The sequence below is a fragment of the Dermacentor albipictus genome, chromosome 1 (assembly GCF_038994185.2).
Source record: "Dermacentor albipictus isolate Rhodes 1998 colony chromosome 1, USDA_Dalb.pri_finalv2, whole genome shotgun sequence".
NCBI classification, from domain to species: Eukaryota; Metazoa; Arthropoda; class Arachnida; order Ixodida; family Ixodidae; genus Dermacentor; species Dermacentor albipictus.
In genome coordinates this window covers 204,225,794-204,240,586 of record NC_091821.1, presented here as the reverse complement: position 1 = coordinate 204,240,586, position 14,793 = coordinate 204,225,794, and the positions used below count along the sequence as shown (strand labels likewise).

Below are 14,793 nucleotides of genomic sequence, written 5' to 3'. Positions count from 1 at the left end.
AATGTTTGAATGACTTGATCGTTTTCACAGAGAGCTGGACACCCGCTCCAAGGCTATGGAGAAGTTGACATTGGTTTTCAGCATCATTGAGCCTGTTTCCCTGATGTTTGAAAGTGTGAAAACGCTTCAAACACTGACGTCGAGTCTTACTGAAATGTATGACGAATTTTCAGGCGAAGAAATCATCCCAAAGATCCTCCTGCTGCGAAGGCACCTCAAGGCCGCTGGAAATCACCTTGATGTCACGAGGACGTGGACCGCACAACAGTTCCTGGAATTTATCGCCAAATGGAACTTCTTTTGAGTGACTCCCTAATCTTACCGTTATCTTTCGCTTGTTCCTCATGAGCTGCGTGTCAGTTGCATCATGCGAATGGAACTTTTCCAAGTTAAAGCTGATCAAAACGCTTCTGCGCTCCACCATGAGTGATGAAAGGCTGCCAAACTTGGCGATACTGACCATAGAAAAAGAACATGTAAAAAATATAAACTTTACTACTGTAATTAATGAGTTTGCAGAAGCGATCAAAGTGTCAGAAAGAACTTCTGAAGGAAATGTCCTTACTGGTCATTAGTGCAAAAGGCTCGATGTCCCACCATGGTTTGTGCATCGGCAATGTGTATACAATGTTCTATTTATCAATTTTGAATCGTTGTATTAGTTTTTTATCAGTTTCGCGGTGTTGAATAAAATATATTTCTCCTAGTCCTAGCTAACCATTTCTTTATCATTTTGTTGTTGTGTGACTGAATTCATGTCACAAGTACAGTGTCTGTCAGCTGCAAGGAATATTATTTTTAAAAAGGCGAATTTTGTAAGTCAGCCAGCAGCATTCCCCCGTAATAAAAGCATGTTGTCGCCCTAGGTGCAAAACCTGCAGGCACCTTCAAAGTGACATTAAAATTAAAAGCACCAGAAATAATTATACACATGAAGTCAAATCTAGCTTCACTTGCACAAGTTCGGATGTGATTTATATGCTTGAATGTTCCTTCTGTAAGAAACAATATATCGGTGAAACAGGACAATCAATGAACGTCAGATTAAACGGACATCGCGCGGACACAGCTAAAAAGCTTCCCAAAGCCGTCGCCGAGCATTTCAACCAACCAGGTCATAACTTTGATGAACTTAAACTCTACATCTTACAGTCAAATTTCCGTTCTGAACGAGAAAGAAAATACAGAGAATCATACCTTATCCATAAGTTCAAGACATTGCAACCAATAGGCATAAACGTTTCAAAGGGAGCTTTAGAATCTATTCGCTATGCTAAACCTCAAGCTATAGGCAACAACACTTAGTTTGAAAAAAAAGCGTATCCCCCCCTTTCCCTTTTTCTCCCCCCCCCTTTTTTTTTGTCAGCCGGCGTGTCAGACGCCCTTGACACGCCGGCTAACGCACGTGTGTTGACAGACTGGGGTGAGGGGAGGGGGGGTCCTGGCTTTGACCTTGTACACAGCGTTCCTTTACTAATTCGACACGCTAACACACTTTCTCTCGTTTCCGCGCCCTCCCGCCTCACACCCCCTCCCCTTTAGAAGAACCCCAAGCATATGTCGCCTTGAAGAAGACAAGTCCACTTGTCGAAACGTTGGCTCCTGCATTCACCTTGTTCACGTTTTGCTTTGTGATTACTAGACACTCGGTAGCGTGAAAAATATAGCAGATAAGAAATAACCATGTCCTGAATAATCCCTTAATTAGCACTTATAGAGGAAGCACTTCAATTCGAGAATTGAGGACTCAAAGTCATATTATTAACGCAACATAAACTTCTTAAACAAAATAGTTTTGGGTGTTACAGCCTACAGTGCTTTGGCACTGCGGGTGGCGCCCAGTATGGCAGCAGCGAAAGAAATATGAAATAGTGGACCAGTAACGTTGATCCCTCAATCCTCTCCATTGCGAGTGCAGACCAACAGTAGTGCAAGCTTTCGCTGGCACGGACTTCATCGCGGGTTTTGTTGTTGTTGTTGTTGTTTGGTGACGCCAGGAATCGACGCGAAGCGTGCTCTATTCTGTTCCCAATCTTGTGGTGGTACCGCAGCTCGGATAATCACGTTTGTCCGTACAGCAGCAAATAAAAAGAAGGCTTTATTGATCAGAATGAAGAGAGAGAGAGAGAGAGAGAAAGCACTTTATTTGCCCCTGTCAGGGAGTATGGGTGATCGGGGTGAGACGCAGCTCCCCATTTCACCGTCTACCTCCCCCCTAGACGTCGGCCGGAATTAGTTGGCTTCCGGCGGCGGCCTGGGCTTGTTTTTGGGCTTGTTCTTCCTGGCCACGGAGGGATGGATTCCCATGACTCTTTATTTCCATGTAGACCGTTTAGTGATGGGCGAGCCCAGAGCATGTGATTTGGGGTCGCTATGCCTTTACAGTTCTTGCGTTTGGAAGAGTGCACCTCAGGATGCCATTTGTGTAGGACATACGGGTTTGGGAAGGCGCCCGTCTGCAGTTTTCGCCAGATTACTTCTTCCTTCTTTGTTGGAGATCTATGGGGGGGGGGGGGGGGGGAGGGTAGGGAGGGTTCTCCTGCCCATTCTATAGTGTTCTAGAATTTCTCTGCATGTGGTTAGGTCTCGCTTTTTGGACAGGGAGTAGTCTGCCTGCGCTGGGGCCTGGTGTGTGAGTCCTCGGGCGACCTCGTTGGCGACCTCGTTCCCTAGTGGGCGGGTGCCCACATTATTCTAATTAGGTCTTTGGGTACGTTCTCCTTGCCTACCTGCAGAATTTTGCCGGCCTCTTTGGTCACCTTGCCGGTGTCATAGGCTTTGATTGCAGTTTTAGAATCGGTGATAATTATTCTGGTTGATGGGTTTGTGATTGCCAGGGCAATCGCCGCCATCTCTGCTTCCTCTGGTGAAGAGTGTCTCACGCTACAGCTCGAGATTAGTTCGCCTTTGTCGCTCACTACTACTGCAGCGTAGTGCCCTTCTGGGTACTCTGCCGCATCGTTGTACACTACCCCTTGTTTTTGGAGGAGTGAGCTTAATTTGGAGTCTTTGGACTCTGCTTCTCCTGCGTTCCTCGTTGTGTATGGGGTGCATGTTTCTTGGGAGGGGAGGTATTCTTAACCTGTTGGTAATTTCTTTGGGGATGGTGGTTATCCCCTCTCGCGATTCTGGGCTCTGGTAGCCCAGTTTTCTAAGGATGGATCTGCCCGTTTTGCTGCTAGTTAATCTGACATATTGTGCCGTGAGTTTCGCCTCGCACATTTCCTCTAGGGTGTTTGACACTCCTAGGTTGAGGATCGTCTCGGTTGATGTGCACGGTGGTAAACCTAGGGCGGTTTTGACGCCTTTCCTGATGAGGATGTCTACCTTGCCTCTCTCTGCTTTAATTGTCATTAAGTACGGGATAGCGTAGGTGATTCGGCTAATGATCAAAGAATGGACAAGCCTAAGTAGGTTCGCCTCCTTCATCCCCGCATATTTTTTTTTGCTACCGTCTTGAGAAGCCTGCAAGTTTGGTTTGGTCGTGGCTTCTAGTCTGTTTATCGTTTCGGTGTTTCTCCCATTTTCTTGTATCCACATACCCAGTATCCTGATCTTGTCCACCCTTGGGACCGGGGTGTTGTTGACCAGGAGCTGGATATTGACCTGCTGCTTGCTCATGGTTAGCATCTCCGATTTTTCCGCCGAGCATTTTAGCCCTATGGGTCTCAGATAGTTTTCCGTTTCCCAGATTGCCCTTTGTAGGGTGTCTTCTATTTGGCCATCACTCCCGCCTCTGTCGACCCAAAGGGTGAGGTCGTCAGCGTAGAGAGTGTGGCAGAGGCCCTCTATACCCAAGCAACCCCAGCCGACTGCGAATGATTGGCCGATTGTTGTGAAATAGTCGGCAGCCGGCTTCCCTGGCCACCCGACTTCCGAAAACAGTCGGCCCGACGTCTCCTTCCAGCTACATCGGCACGCGGCCGGCCGCGCGGGCTTTGCCTCCATCAGAGCACGAGTGAACGCCGAGCGCGCCAGACGCTCGTCGGTGCGACAAGCCGGCAATGCATCGGGCCGGCTTTAGCTTCCGACTGAACTTTGGCTCCAAATATTTTTTTGATTAGACAGCATAAAATGTATTGCACTAAGTAGATAACTACAATAATAACAAGCATTTTGCATGCTTCCACAACTGGTGCACACTGCCGAAGCACCAGACTGCAACTCTGGACCTTTTTTAAATTTTTTTTTTTATGAGTTTGCTCGTGTTGCTGCTTGGTTTCAACTCACGTTTCGCTAAAAAGCGGCATTTTTTGTTTCTCCGCATTGGTGAAACGCTTTGCATTACTTTTAAACTGGTTCGTTCGCAGCTGGTTCGGTTCGACTGGGTAGGAGGTGTCTTTTTCGCATGAACCGTGGCAAGCAGAGATGCTAATTAAACACTGAAAAATGCAAGAAGAATGCGACCTCATTGCGAAATTTGAGCGCGAACGAACAAGCAATGTAAACGCGCATGCCTACTTCCAACGACAAGCTGATATAGCCTCTGGCGACTCGGACTAAGGGGGAAAAAAAAGTAAAGAATTAATAGTCCAGAGGCGGGGAAGAATGCGGGCAAGAAGGGAGGACCGAGCCCAAGGCCGAGTAGCGTGGCCGGGTAACCGCAGTATGGAGCTAGGAGTGGAAAGAAAAAAAGAAAGAAAAATACAAAACGTGCGCAACCAGGGAAGGCAGGCGGAGAAGCGCGGGAAACTTTTCGGTCGCTGTAGGCTGCGCTTGCGGCCGAGAAGCCAGCGGAGTCTGTCGTCAGTAAATTTTGAATAACCGGTGCGATCTATCTGAGCCCAAGATGAGAAATCCAGAAACGCACCCAAGGCAGCACCACAAAAGCACTTGCATGCGGAAGAATTAACATGGATGCGTACGCTATAGTGCGTCGCAACAAATGCACAGTTTAATTGTAATAATTTTTTTATCAGTATAGTTTTACCTATACAGCTTTGCCTAATGTAGTTCTAAGCTTCTGGCTGAAAACATGTAACGGCTTACATTAGGCAATATTATATAGGTTTCTTTTTTCTTGTCCATCAATTGCTGCTGTCAACATTATACGTTTTCACGTATAGCGCTTTCATATATCGTTCTTGCGCAAGAGGAAGGGCCTTGTCGACAATGGCACCACTTCGCAAATGGCAGACTGCGCGCTGCATGCAGGCGGCCACGTAACCTATAGCTCTCATCTAAAATAAAGCTTCGTCATTACAATATATGACTCATGCATGTACTACCTCAGTATACAAAATCGCATCCGTCGGAAGTCTCATTGTGGATATTTTACATATGAACGTCGGGTAGATATCCCGCACTTCTGCTAGCTGGCACATATATGAAAAAAAAAAAAACAGTTGTTTGACGTGATCGAACTTTCGGTTTGCGCGTTCGAATATACATGTTTTCGGCGGTAACTGGTGACACGCGCGTGGTAGAAGCGAAATGCCATACCAAAACGCTGCTGCCACGCACGGAAGTGACGTCACAGTTATGATGACGTTGTTTAAACAAGTATGGCGTGTTCCGGTTTATAGTTTTGCGCGCGCTGCTGGAGCTGCTTCAGTGTTTCAGCTTGGCTAAAACACAATTTTACGGTTTCTTACTGTGTTGTGTGATAGAATGTTGTTCTAGTTAGTTGCGCTGGAAGAACCGGATGGTGTTCGAGCTTGCGATCTCGAGCCACACTTGGGCGCAACGCTACCCGCCGTGGTTGCTCAGTGGCTATGGTGTTGGGCTGCTGAGCACGAGGTCGCGGGATCGAATCCCGGCCACGGCGGCCGCATTTCGATGGGGGCGAAAACACCCGTGTACTTAGATTTAGGTGCACGTTAAAGAACCCCAGGTGGTGGTCGAAATTTCCGGAGTCCTCCACTACGGCGTGCCTCATAATCAGAAAGTGGTTTTGGCACGTAAAACTCCATAATTTAGTTTTTTTTTTTGGGGGGGGGGGGCAACGCTGGAGCAGCTCGTTTCTTTATGCCTTGGAGCGCGTTTATGGTTGGTGGTGTGGTCTTGTGCAGCCCCTGTTACGTTGTTCAGTGTTGTTGCTCTTGTTTGTTGAATTTACTGATGTGAATGGGGCATATGTGGGCTCTCAGTTTGGCAGAACTTTTTGCTGTTATGGTAAAAACGTTTAAACTGGTTCCAAATGCTTGTTGCTGCAGTTGCCGCTTAGTGTTGTGCATCGATCGCGGAAAACAAAACGAATGTTTCATCCTTCGTAGGATTGCTGTTGCAGATATTGCTTCAGAAGATAAAGCATTTATCTAAACACGAGCACAGGGTGTAAATGATCGCACTCCGATGCATGTGATACATAATGACAATCACCACGAAAGCCTATCGCATAACTATTACTTCCACAGGTAATTTTCATGGCTGCTATGGAATGGCTGTCTCACTGCACCACAATCTATAGCAACTAATACACTGGGCATTTCAAATGGTTCATGAAAGCGGGTTGGGCCCTGGCCAGACTGAAGCAGCGGCACTCGAGAGACACTTTTCAACGCCCAGCCTCGTGTGAGTCACTTGACACTCGTCACAGACACTTGCTGACATTGCCTTCAGGCGGGAACAGGCCTTTCCCAAGTAACCACGGATATCCGTGGGACGTCCGCCATAAGTCCCAACGTCCGTCCATTCGGATATCCAACATGGACGTCCGTGGGACGTACAGGAGAAGTCCATATCCTGTTTGGATGTCCGAAGGACATCCCAATGGGATGTCCATGGGACATCCAGTTTTGAACGTCCGCTGGCTGTCCGTAAATAGGCATGTCCAGGATATATACACTAGCTAACATAATTATGTAAACTAACATGAAAATATTGCCGGAAAATTGTTCATATTATGTTTGCTTGTTTTTATTCTCTGTCAGACACAGTCTACGCTTTGCAAAGGCAAAATAAATATATTTCCAACTTGATATATAATTTGCCCATTTTAACATCGTAGTATTATAATACGTTTCTTTTCTATCAGTGGGTCATATAAATGAAGTTTGCTTTCAAAAAATGCTTGTGGATGACTAGCAGAATAGATAAGCGCCCATTTGAAGCGACTTCAAAAAAAAAAATGGAAAGACGCACGTAGGAAACGTACACAAGACGGGAATGAGGCTGGTTCCTGTCTGTCCAGCCTCTTTCTAGTCTTGTATTCCTGCGTGCATTTTTTGGCATGTTTTTTTCTTAAAACAGGAAGTAGTTTCCTGTGTTCAAATTTGCATATAATTATACAATTGCATGCTACAAGTGGAGAATTCTTATTTTGTTTCATTTTGAATCCTCAATCACTATGTGCAGCCAAACAGGTCTAGTAAAGCTTTAGTAAAAATCAAGGAAAACATTCCACAATTCAACAAGACTTTATTTTCCACTTTTGTAAGCTAATTAAGCACCATCATGGTCCTGCACGGAAGTAGCGTCTGGTTTCTGTACAGCAACTGAAATAAACAGACAAGTAATAATTAAACTCCATTTTAAGCGTTAGCTTCAACCTCTAGCTGCCAAATGTTTACTCAAGAAAACCATTTCACATACACTTTCAGTCTTTCTTAGCAGTGGCTGCACACCTTTCTTTTGCCCTGCGCAGCCACTCCTTTATGTGGTAGAGCACGTCGTCTACCGTGCAGTCTTTGTGGTGGCGTGTCCGCCGAGCAGCCGCTAAAAGAAATGGGCGCGCCTTAAGTTTCAAGAAACAGTCAATTTCTACCAGATGTGAAGATGTACACTTACAGAACAGAACTTTGACGAGCTTCAGGTCCCTAAATCGAACCTTGCCTTTGCGGCCGTCCATACTAAATTCCGACGCAGCCTGATCACTCATTATATAAGCCATCATTGACTTAATAGTTGTGTTCAGGGTTCTTGTTCCATAGCCCATAAGGTCCAGAACCTGGAAGAAATTTAGGATGTGTATGTAACTCTCAGCTAACATGCAAGTACATAGCATATCTTCTGAGATGTCGGTGTGGCAGTGAAATGGGTTTACACAGATGCAAATGCCAGGGCCACTGAGCACATGTATCTGTGAATGCAAACAAGACGAAAATTGTATGCACTGAAACAAGTGGAGCAAAGTTGGTCATTCACTGGCACACTTTTTTGAAACAGGTTGTACATATGCAAATATTCAGCAAAACCGAGACGCTAGCATCTGAAACGAAATGTCTTACTGAACCATACCAGAGCTTCACTTTTTCCTTCAGTCAGTTCTTTATTGAAATCAAGGACTTCTCGCACACTGTCCAGTGGGCAGCGCAGCACTGGCTCAGGAGTGTTTGAAGTTTCTGCACCTGGAGGACTATTTCTTTGTAGGGCTACTGTCAGCATCTGTATAATTTCAGCCTGATTGTGCCTCACGATATTTAAACTGTTTATAACCCGCCGCTGAAACTCTGTAAGAGGGAAAACAGCATTAAACAAGTAAAGTAAGCCAGAGTACTGCTGTTCGAAAACTTACCAGCACTGCTCAGGGCTGTCCCCGAGGTTTGTCGACAACCTGGAAAGTGCAACACAGCGATTAATGAGCAAGCACCCCAAAAGTGTGTTGGAACTGTGAGAAATAGGCAAAGTGAGTTTTACAATTGGCACTGGGGCTGGCATCCAAATGCTGCTGACTCTCAGCTCCTGCAATAATAGCTGCAGTGTTTGTTATGCAACTCGGTTCTGAACGTGTGCAAGCAAGACAGAACAAAATGACATGAAATTGGGAAAACCTTTTTACCTTGGGACTGTTGCGCCACCTCAGCCACAGCCACACAATCCCTAATTAGGCCGACTTCGTCCTCATTCCGATTTTCGAAAGGAAGAGCGGGTGTCTCCCGACTAGAACCTGCAGAAAGAGAGGGTCAGTGCAATCAAACGACACCTAGCTGGCAATGAGCTGATATGCTACCTGGCAGTGACGTCATCTCTGAATTTCCTTGCAGAGGCTCCATTCTGCGCTTTTTTGGGACTCTGCAAGCTGAACAAAACCAATGAAACCTCACATTGAAAACAACCACCAAATGGTCTGCCAACAAAAAATATGCGAATTTTATAAGCTCAGGGCCACCATTTAAAATTTTCTAAGTTACTCATGTTACTGGATCCTTATGTAGTGCACCACCTGGCAATCACTTTTCCACACACTAGTGCCACTGAAAGTAGCAACTTGACCAAGGTAAAATACGAAAACAAAAGTCTTACGTGTCTTGTGCTGCATGGAAAGCTGCAAGGGGGCGCGCGGAAGGTCATCATCGGAATCAGATTCCGAACTGTAGCGCAAAGGTCTAATTCTCTTCCGCTTTCCACCGCCATCAGATTCCGATAAATCGGACCTGAACCGGGCCTCTTCCAACTTTGCACGGCCATCTTCATATGTGTCTGAGGTATAGTGCATTGACAATAGTTAGAAGGCCGAAACTATGCACACGATCACATGTATACCATCAACATAAATTAATTGAAGCGCGGACAGTAAAGTGATGACAACGACTGCTACGTGCAATGGCTTTGGAGGCTGTTTCTAAACATGCATGGAGCAGTTCAAAGTAAAAATTTTAGAGTGAAATAACCCACTGGCATGCACATATGCAGGTAAATTTGTAAACCGAACAAAGCAATTAATGCAATATAACTTCGTAACTGGCGTTTGAATTTATAGTGACAGTACACATAATAGTCAAGGGAATACTCACGGAATACACCTTTCACGAGCGCATCATATGAGAGGAATCCCGCATCTGGTTTTGCTGCGCGTCGAACCATTCTTGTGGCTCTATCTGATGGCACTTTTGGCCACAGACATTTGTCACCATTTACCCACGTGCAAGGCACAACCTCCACTTCCTCTGTAGCAGTAAACTCCACAATTGCATACATCTGAAATGATGCCACCACGCGCATATTAAAACAAAAAACCCAACTATACATTTAAAAAAAAAGGTACACTATTTCAGCTATCGCTCTACACCATCCCAGACAGGCCAGGCCACATGCACGCTAATCGTTGTCAAGGCGGATTAGCTGCAGCGCGACAGGTTAAATAATAATAATTTATTTGCTCAAAGACATGAGCCCCCCACCCGGTGACATGCAAGGCTACAAAGGATAGACGCACGTGCGCCGGCTAGCCCATCAACGAAGGGTAATAAATAGTACAAATAACGGCAGCGCTTTGCATAAATATTAATATAAGGACCACTAAGCATAGATGCACTTACCATGCTCTGGCAAACTTCAAATTAAGTGACCGCGCCGACCACGCTCCGAGCTCAGGTTTGAATTGGGCGCCGGGACAGACGAAGTAAATATCTATACGCGTACAAAGGTAGCAAGCGCACAGAAAAAAAAGAAGCGCTACATATATATATATATATATATATATATATATATATATATATATATATATATATATATATATATATATATATATATAGTGGTATAAAGTTTGTAAACAGGGATAACGTACCTCAGACAGGCTGGCCAACGTTTCTACAGGAGGACCTATCTTCGTCAAAGGCGGCCTCGTCATCGTCGGCGTGTTAGTTTTAAAGGGTTAGTGCAGTGACGTCACATGCGGAAGTTGTCGCTGGCGGCTGGTTTTAAAGAGAGCGATTACAAGAGGAAACAAGCGCTGTCGTCCGACGTCTGTGAGCTTCATTCTCAAGACGAGAGGATGAGAGCGTGAGAGTGGGCACGCGGGGAGAAAAGAAAAGAAATAGAAGCAGAAAAAAGGGGAAAAAAGGGGAAAGGGGGGTGGGGTAATGGGCGGCGCAAAAAAAGGGGGGTAGTGAAAGAAAAAGAAAGAGAAAAATGAGATCTTTAAGAAATACGGGGGCTTGGGGGCGTGTTGGAGATGCGAAAGGTTAGGAGGTACTCAGGGGGAGTCGTTGGCGGCATGTTTTTGAGGCATTAGAACGGCCACACACACACACACACAAGAAAAAAAACATGAGTAGGCAATGTTAAAGGCACAGAGCCTGGACGATCAGCGAAGTCTGGTGGACCGGGCCCGGGCTGCAGCATTAGCCAACGGCTTTCTGAACTGAGAGAGCCGCCCACCTAGGGCGAAGAAAGGACACTTTCTCGCTGTTTCTTAAAATAAACGTTCATTCCTCCTGAAAGTGACTTGAGTAGCATAGTAGTAATACGCCGAGTAATTTTGAAATAGTTAAGGTGGCGACGTCGTTTCGTCTGCGGTGCAATGTATGGTGTGACTGCAGGCAGCGGCATGGTCTTTCAAGGGGCACTGCCCCACGCGCTTAACGTAGGTGTCGTTACGGCGGCATCCAGAGATGGCGATACTCTGGGTTGAGGCGCCGAAAAAGGCATATTGACTTCCGAATGTGTTGTCGAGGGGGTTTAAAAAAAAAGATAAAAAAAGGGGGGAGGGAAGGGAGAGGGGGGCCGAAACCGGTATAACAAACAGGAGGGTAACGCACGCAGAAGCGGGCGGGGGCAAGTGTACATGGAAGAAGGGGATCGTACAGTTGGTATAGACGTAAAAACCTGAAAGAGTACATTAAATTGAGTAGTAGGCAGGAAAAATTTTTTTCGAAATGGAAGAGTAGATGAGGTTAAGAATTAAAGTTGGCTCGTGGCCTAATGTGTTTTGTGTATTGGTTGATGATATGAGAGTTTCAGATTTAAGTTACAGCTTTTAAAGATTCTAAGTTGCCGCGTGCCAAATCAATTCCTGTCGGGTGTAGGCAATTAAACTTGTGTATGAGGTATGATTCCGTATATATATATATATATATATATATATATATATATATATATATATATATATATATATATATATATATATATATATATATATATATATATATATATATACGGGATATACGGCTATACTACGGGAGGCCTAGCTCGCTTGGGCTCACTCGTCTGGTGGCACAACATAGTGTGCGTAGAGCATCGCAACTTAAAAACGAGGAGCAGCTTCTGTTGTGTCAGTCAAAGCTCACTGAATTGCAAGTGCTGGAACTGGTAAAGTACGAGGGAAGGAAAAATTTCAATGTCCAAGAACAACAAAGAAAGAAACGGGAGCGTGACAATATCCCAACGGCCATCAGAGCTGATTCTCAAAGCCAAAACCCTGACTCCGAGGCGACCGATTGTTCTGAAGTAATCAGTGGAAAAAAGCACGAGACGGTGGGCAACGCCTCAAATGTCATAAACTTGTCGAGTAGCCCATTGTCGAGTGCGCAACTAAATCTCCTTTCGAAAGGTTTAACTTTTTGTCCGGCGTCAGGAAGGATGAACGAGTTTCAATTGTTTCAAGATTTGGATGACTTCGCGAGAAATTTGCGACTACGGGAGTACTTTTATGATCGAAAAACTACAGAAGGGTGTCTTGACCAGCTACCTGAACTCTCCGAAAAATCATGGACACCTGGCGAGGCACGCGACAAATACTTGGACATGTATATTTGTGCGGTTCAAAAAGACATTATAAAAGAGTACGAGAGGCATCGTCCCATCCGCAGCAACCTCTCAAAAGAGGAAGAGCAGGCACTGCGAACTCTACGTGATGATCAGACAATTGTCATTAAGCCAGCGGACAAGGGTGGTGCAGTGGTGGTACTTGACCGGAATGTTTACATAGCCGAAGGTTTCCGTCAACTGGGAAACTCTAAATTTTACAGAGAACTCCCAAGCAATCCTACCCAGAAATTTGAAAGCGAAATAAAGGACGCCCTAACCACTCTGCGCAAGGCAGGGCAGATAACCGATAAGACGCTCAAAGCATTGATACCAAGAAACTCTGGCCCCGGCCGTTTCTACCTACTACCCAAAATCCACAAAATAAACAATCCCGGTCGGCCTATCGTTTCCTGTGATGGAACAGTGACTGAGAAAATATCCAGCTTTATTGACAGTCTCATTAAGGACATCCCATCTTCATTTCCCTCGTACATTAAAGACACAAATCATTTCCTTCGGGAGGTATCAAACCTGACGGTACCGGCGGGGGGTTACTTGGTCACTGGATGTCGCATCTTTGTACACCAATTCATACCTCACGCCGAGGGCATAGCTTCCGTAGTTTCAGCTTACGCTGGCTCCAGTCAACCTAGACAATTAGATAAAGACACAGTTGCGACTCTTTTAAATCTAGTACTGAAATATAATCACTTTGAGTTCGAGGACAAGCATTATTTGCAAATCAGTGGAACCGCCATGGGAACGAAGATGGCGCCAAATTATGCAAATATCTTTATGGCATCTTTAGAAATACCCTTCCTCGCAAACTCGGCCGTAAAACCAATATTTTATAAGCTATTCCTGGATGACATTTTCTTTGTGTGGGCCGACAATGAACAAAGTCTCTTAGACTTCATTTCCAATTTCAATTCTCTGCACCCGTCAATCTGCTTTACGCACAACTTCTCCCAAAATAGTATTCACTTCCTCGACGTCACTCTGTCACTGAGTGGCGGTCGCATTTCCCCGTCCCTATACAAAAAGCCAACAGATCGTCGGCAATATCTGCATTTTTATAGTAGCCACCCCCATCACTGCAAAATAGGCATTCCCTACTCCCAGGCCCACAGATACAGAAGAGTCTGTTCCCAATCTGCGCAATTTGAGCGACACGCGGAGGAACTGAAATCTGCTCTCATACGCCAAAAATATCCTCCAAAAATAGTAGACGATGCCATTGAACGCGCCCGCAGCTTAGATCGCGCACAGATAATGGGAGAAAAGGTTAGCAATACCAATACACAATCAGATCGAAACTTGGTCCTCACATACACCACCGGTGCTCCGCGGGTCAATGCCATGGATTCTCACCCGCCATTTTAATATCATGAAACGCTAGAGCATCCGACTCGCTACTATCTTCAAGCAGCCGCCTCGGGTTGTGTATAGAAGAAACAAAAATTTAAGGGATTCGTTAGTCAGGGCGAGGACACAGAAGTCAAACACGCCCGAGGGCTGTCGACCGTGTGGGAAACCTCGTTGCAAGGTATGCCGTCACATGACAACAGCAGACACGGCTGAAGCATCGAACTCGCCCTTCGTATATAAAATTACCGAAAATCTTGACTGTGATTCCAGTAACGTCGTGTACAAAATTCGATGCGAGGTGTGTAAGCAGGAATATATATCGGCCAAACAGAGATCCCTTTCCGCCTACGGTTTAACAATCACCGCGCGCATGTGAAAAGTCTCCCCAATTGCACCCTTCTCCAGGCACGTTCGGCTGCCAGATCACTACTTTGAACGCGTGAGCGTTGTGCTCTTGCAATCTGGTTTCCAACACACCCGTGCACGCGAGCAGAGAGAATCTTTTTTCATCCATAAATTTGGAACGTACACTAAAGGAATTAATGAGAGTCCGGGGCGGATGACGTGCCTCCGAGATATGCCGTGAAAGTGCATGGGAAACGCGAATACATGCTATGTACTGTAAAATTGAGACGCTGGCTATTCACTGCTTACTCACCCCTCCGCATACGCCTCAAGGGGGCGAGCGGAAAACCAATAAATTCAGTTTCCTGGACCCTGCCACTGAAGTGTCATTCTAAGTGACCTATTGCCCTTCCTGAAATACGCACGTGCTGACTTGATGTCAGTCGTCTGTTAAACAACGTTCAAAAACTGGACCACAAGGAGGCTATTTAACTCGACGCCCTAAATCTAAGCCCATGGGCGCACTTGCGTTGCGAATCCCATGCATTTTTTGGAACTATTTTTTTTTTCTTTTTGTCGCACCGTAGCTGGACCACAAAGCTGCCGGAACGGGCCGTGCCTTGTATATTTGTACTGTGACACTGTGTTTCTTTCTACAAGTTGCCGCTCTTC

The 14,793-nt window shown here is 45.6% G+C and overlaps 1 protein-coding gene and 1 long non-coding RNA gene across 5 annotated transcripts in view; one reads left to right on the top strand and one right to left on the bottom strand.

Annotated features, from left to right (window-relative positions):
* LOC135896937 (uncharacterized) overlaps positions 1-706 on the top strand; it is a 36,560-nt gene extending 35,854 nt beyond the window's left edge. Inside the window, exon 3 of the long non-coding RNA XR_010562851.1 lies at positions 174-706. This is a non-coding gene — a long non-coding RNA (uncharacterized lncRNA). The remainder of the gene's footprint in view (positions 1-173) is intronic.
* Positions 707-7,339: 6,633 nt separating this feature from the next.
* Positions 7,340-11,674, bottom strand: LOC135896920 (uncharacterized). Of its 4 annotated transcripts, XM_070534416.1 has the most exons (12): positions 10,448-11,674; positions 10,200-10,290; positions 9,675-9,858; positions 9,184-9,360; positions 8,891-8,959; positions 8,720-8,827; positions 8,578-8,634; positions 8,456-8,494; positions 8,179-8,390; positions 7,729-7,888; positions 7,566-7,656; positions 7,340-7,436 (listed from the first exon to the last, which is right to left on the bottom strand). In XM_070534416.1, the coding sequence occupies exons 2-12, from the start codon at positions 10,200-10,202 to the stop codon at positions 7,394-7,396; spliced, it is 1,143 nt and encodes a 380-aa protein (XP_070390517.1). In that variant the 5' UTR covers positions 10,203-10,290; positions 10,448-11,674; the 3' UTR covers positions 7,340-7,393. The 4 variants fall into 4 exon arrangements, with proteins under 4 accessions (XP_070390517.1, XP_065281503.2, XP_070390510.1 ...); XM_065425431.2 differs by lacking the exon at positions 10,200-10,290 and having other exon boundaries at positions 7,534-7,656; XM_070534409.1 differs by lacking the exon at positions 10,200-10,290.
* Between the last annotated feature and the right edge of the window lie 3,119 nt (positions 11,675-14,793).

What these genes read in the sequence shown, in the direction of transcription:
- LOC135896920 (XM_070534409.1), bottom strand. Translation starts at nt 10,510, where the DNA reads ATGACGAGGCCGCCTTTGACGAAGATAGGTCCTCCTGTAGAAACGTTG. An exon ending in TTCCATGCAGCACAAGACAC is followed by an intron (nt 8,960 to 9,183) that starts GTAAGACTTTTG and finishes GGTTTTGTTCAG; the next exon opens with CTTGCAGAGTCCCAAAAAAG. An exon ending in AAGGAAAAAGTGAAGCTCTG is followed by an intron (nt 7,889 to 8,178) that starts GTATGGTTCAGT and finishes AATTTCTTCCAG; the next exon opens with GTTCTGGACCTTATGGGCTA.